Raw genomic sequence first — 4351 nt, 5'->3', positions numbered from 1 at the left:
AAAAAAAAAAAAAAAAAAAAAAAAAAAAAAGAGCGACAGACACAGGCCATGAAGACCTTGCTGATAAAACAGATTGCAGTTAAGAAGCCGACCAAAACCTACCAAGATGGCTATGAGAGCGACCTCTGGTCATCCTCACTGCTACGCTTCCACCAGCACTGTGACAGTTTACAAATATCGCGGCAACGTCAGGAAGTGACCCTATATGGTCTAAAAAGGGGAGGCACGAATAATCCACCCCTTGTTTAGCATGTCATCAAGAAATAAGCATTAAATTGGGCACGAGCAGCCCCAAATTCTTTCTTGCCCAAGATCCAAGAACCCTCTCTTGGGTCCGGATCGAGATCCCTTTCCTGCAACACGTTCACGTCCTATTCCCGTGGCTGCTTCCACGACACCACAGCAGCAGAATGGAGCAGCTGCAGCAAAGACTGCGGGGCCGCAGAGCCTAAGACGTTTACTACCTGGCCTTGACGGAAAACATTTCTCAAACTCTGCTGCGAGATGTAATTCCCTCCCATGCCGCCCCACAACCATCTCAGTAAAACCTTCAGTGAGGCCGGACGCAGTGACTCATGCCTGTGATCCCAGCAGTCTGGGAGGCCAAGGCAGGCAGCTCTCTTGAGGTCAGGTGTTTGAGACCAGCCTGGCCAGCATGGCAAAACCCCGTCTCTACTAAAAATAAAAAAATTAACCAGGCATGGTGGTGGCAGGTGTCTATAATCCCAACTACTCAGGAGGCTGAGGCAGGAGACTTGAACCTGGCAGGGGGCGGGGAGGCTGCAGTGAGCCGAGATCACGCTACTGCACTTTGGGCGAAAGCACAAAACTCCATCTCAAAACAAACAAACAAAAAAACCCTTCAGTGAAATCTCCATCACCTCTTCCACCATTATTGAAGGAGCTACCCAGGCAGGAAGGAACACAGATGAGAGGCGGGGAAAGGGCATCTCGGGTCCCTTCGACCCAGAGGATGAGCCGTGGCCCATCCATGACTGCATCTCCTGGGCTCTTATGAGAAAGGCAGGGCCTCAGCACCCCCCACCAGACCAGAATCATACCTGCATTTTAACACCATCCCTGGTTGATGCCTGTGTGCTGGGTGTGCAGGGACCCCGCTCTACGCAGAAGAAGGCCACCTATGCTGTGGGACACCACAGGAGGTCCAGGTCTGCTGGGCTCTGACCCTGCGCCACCCACCCTCTGGGATGACAGCACAGGGCCTGAGGCTGGACTTGTCCTGAGTCTCAGGGGCTCTGCACTGCTGGCCAGCTCTGCCAAGCTGCCCCAACCACACCGGCCATACCCAGGCCTGCCTGCTTGGCCTCTGCTGGTGTCACTGCTGACCCTGATGGTGCCAAGGTCTCACGGGCCCCAGGCACACAGGCTCAGTGCAGTTCCAGAGACTCACCATGAGAGCAGAGAAGCCAGGGCTGAGCTCTCTGTTGTTATCCGCCAAGGGCTTCCCTGAAACCCAGCCCCAATGGGCAAAGCTGGGGAAACTGAGACCTGAGCCCTCCACAAAGCTGGCTCCCTAGACTTTCCCGCAGGACTGGGAGTTCCCAGGGTCCAGTCACCCTAGACCAGGGCTTGCAGACTGGTGGCCCTTGAGCTGCTAAGTTTTGTGTGGTCACTCTGGTATTTTGTATTGTGTTTTTTTGACGGATTCTTGCTCTGTTGCCCAGGATGGAGTGCAGTGGCGCAATCTCAGCTCACTGCAGCCTCTGCCTCCCAAATTCAAGCGATTCTCCTGCCTCAGCCTCCAGAGTAGCTGGGACTAAAGGCGCCCGCCACCGCACCCAGCAGATTTTCTGTATTTTTGGTAGAGACAGGGTTTTGCCATGTTGGTCAGGCTGGTCTCAAACTCCTGACCTCAAGTGACCTGCCTGCCTCAGCCTCAGAGTGCTGGGATATACGACATCTTATATAAGTCTGTTTATATGAAATTTCCAGAATAGACAAATGCATAGGGACAGAAGGCAGATTCGTGGTAGTTGGGGACCAGGGAAAAGAGGATGGGAGGGATTGCTGATGGGTATGAGATTTCCCCTGGGGTAAGGAAAGTTCTGGAACTTGCAAGCATCAATGATTGTAGGATGGTGTGAACGCACATAACGTCCCTGAGTTGTATACTTTTAAACGGTTTTACATTACCATATGCATTTTACTACAAGAAATGTGAAAAAATACATACAATGTGGAGGTTTTAAGACGTGGTGCACGCTCTGCTGTTCCCACACAGCCCAGAGAACACATTTCAGTTCTCCACCTGGCCCCAAAAGGTTCAAGTTTGCAACCCCTGCGCCCCACACACGAAGGCTGATCACTGAAACAGTGAAAGCAGGCCGGGCGCGGTGGCTCACGCCTGTAATCCCAGCACTTTGGGAGGCTGAGGTGGGCAGATCACTTGAGGAAAGGACTTGGAGACCAGCCTGGCTAAGATAGCGAAACCCCAGCTCTAGTAAAAATACAAAAAGTAGCCAGCCGAGAGTGGTGGCGGGCACCTTAATCCCAGCTACCTGAGAGGCTGAGGCAGGAGAATTGCTTGAACTTGGGAGGTGGAAGTTACAGTGAACCGAGGTCGCACCACTGCACTCCAGCCTCGGCAACTAAACAAGTCTCTGTCTCAATGAATGAATGAATGAATGAATGAATGAATGAATGAAAAGAAACAGCAGCAACAGCTGCGATCATTGCCCAAATGCGCAGCAAGCAGCAAGGCCCCTCACAGATTTACGCCACCTATTTTATGGGGCAGGGACTGTTACTCCATGGGTCAACAATGTGGACTACGTGGCACGCCCCATCTTAAACCTGGGGATACTACCACGCACAAAATAGAAATGGCTGAGTCCCTGCCACTTAGATGACAGTGCTGGGAGACAGACAGGGCAAGGAGAAAGGCATTGCGCTTCCTGCCGGCACCCTCGGCAGAGAGAGCGTGAAGCCACCTGAGCTGAGCCGCGCCCCAGGCCTGAGCTCCACCGTCCACTTGTCTCATGAGGCCAGGACACGCCCGCCACCAGCCCGGCTGCCCAGGACAGAGGTGGGCTTGCAACCCTCGGGTCCTGGTTGACGTCTTCCTGTGCTTGCAGACGGGACCACTCAATGACTATCAGGTTGAGCTGACGCCCCTGGGAGCTGGGAGTCCAGGTGCATGTCACCGGGGATAAGTGGGTCTTGAAGAAAGGGGACCATGTGAGTTTCTCCTGGCAGCGACCTCAGCCCCTGGCCACACCACAGGCAGCCCCTGTGATCAGGCTGTGCCAGCCTCCCTGGAGGGGCCCACTGTGTACCACAACCATCTTGCCCAGGACAGAGAGCCCGTACCTCGAGAGGCTGCCCAGTGATGTCCCCTCGGCAGAGTCCTAACAGCTGGGTGGATGAGGTGTCTCCGCTGCAGTTGACCTATGGAGACCAATGGATGGGAAGGGGCTGGCTTCTTCCCCTGACCCCAGAGTGAACTGTCGTGGGTGCCAAGACCCCACTTGACCACACTGCCCTTTGGGGAAGCCACTGTGGGCAAATAATCCCAGAGAGAGGTTTGCACAGAGACTAGAGGGCAAAGCCACAGCATCATCATCATCAAATGAAGGCCATCAGAGCTCCCACCATGCAGGGCCTCTGTGCCAGGCACAGTGCCAACTGGTTCATCATCTGAACCTCAGAGGAACCACGGGAGGAGGTGGCAGAGGAGGAAACTGAGTCACACAAGTCAGGGAAAAGAAAGCATCTTGCCTGTGGTCACACAGTCAGCAATGGTGTGGCCTGGCTTCAGGCCAGGAGCCCTGGTCACTCACGTTCCCTCCCCCACCATGGACGGTTTAGCCACCCTCAGGGACAGGCACCAAGGTGGCTTCCTGCTTTTCATTTCTGAGAATACTGAGGAAGACAGCTGCGGCGTGAGGCTTCTCCAGGGGAGGAGCCCCAAGGAGGAACTGAGGGGCCAGGGGCTCCACTGTCTTCATTCTACCAGGCAGGGCCAGAGAACCCTGAGAGGCGACTGCCCCAGCTCTGCTGCCCGGTGTGCAGATAGGAAGGACAAATGCAGAGCAGAAGTGGGGGGAGAGAGAGAAAGAGGGGAGGAGGAGAGGGTTAGGGAGAGGGTGAGGGGAGAGGAGGGAGGGATGAGGGAGAGGGTAAGAGCAGGGGAGGGGAGGGAGAGATGGGGAGGCGAGGGAGACAGATGGGGAAGGGGAGGGAAAGGAGACAGACAGGGGAGGAAGAGATTGGGAGGGCTGGGAAGGCAGAGTGGGGGGAGGAGGCAGGGAGGATGGGAGGAAAGAAAGCCGTGGGTAGATAGGAGGACAGGTGGCAGGAAAGCAGGTGAAGATGGTAGGGGGAAGATGGA

At 55.0% G+C, this 4351-nt stretch overlaps 1 protein-coding gene across 1 annotated transcript in view; it reads right to left on the bottom strand.

Moving 5' to 3' along the window:
- Positions 1-4351, bottom strand: part of LOC116526419 — a 164070-nt gene that overhangs the window by 49168 nt on the left and 110551 nt on the right. The window contains exons 42-43 of the mRNA XM_032242701.1: positions 3849-3969; positions 3331-3408 (exon numbers count right to left, since the gene is read on the bottom strand). Of these exons, the coding sequence (XP_032098592.1) occupies positions 3331-3408; positions 3849-3969 (199 nt within the window). The remainder of the gene's footprint in view (positions 1-3330; positions 3409-3848; positions 3970-4351) is intronic.

Source organism: Sapajus apella, unplaced genomic scaffold (genome assembly GCF_009761245.1).
Source record: "Sapajus apella isolate SASKATOON/1434 unplaced genomic scaffold, GSC_monkey_1.0 scaffold51, whole genome shotgun sequence".
Taxonomy (NCBI): domain Eukaryota; kingdom Metazoa; phylum Chordata; class Mammalia; order Primates; family Cebidae; genus Sapajus; species Sapajus apella.
This window is presented reverse-complemented; position numbering and strand designations above follow the sequence as displayed.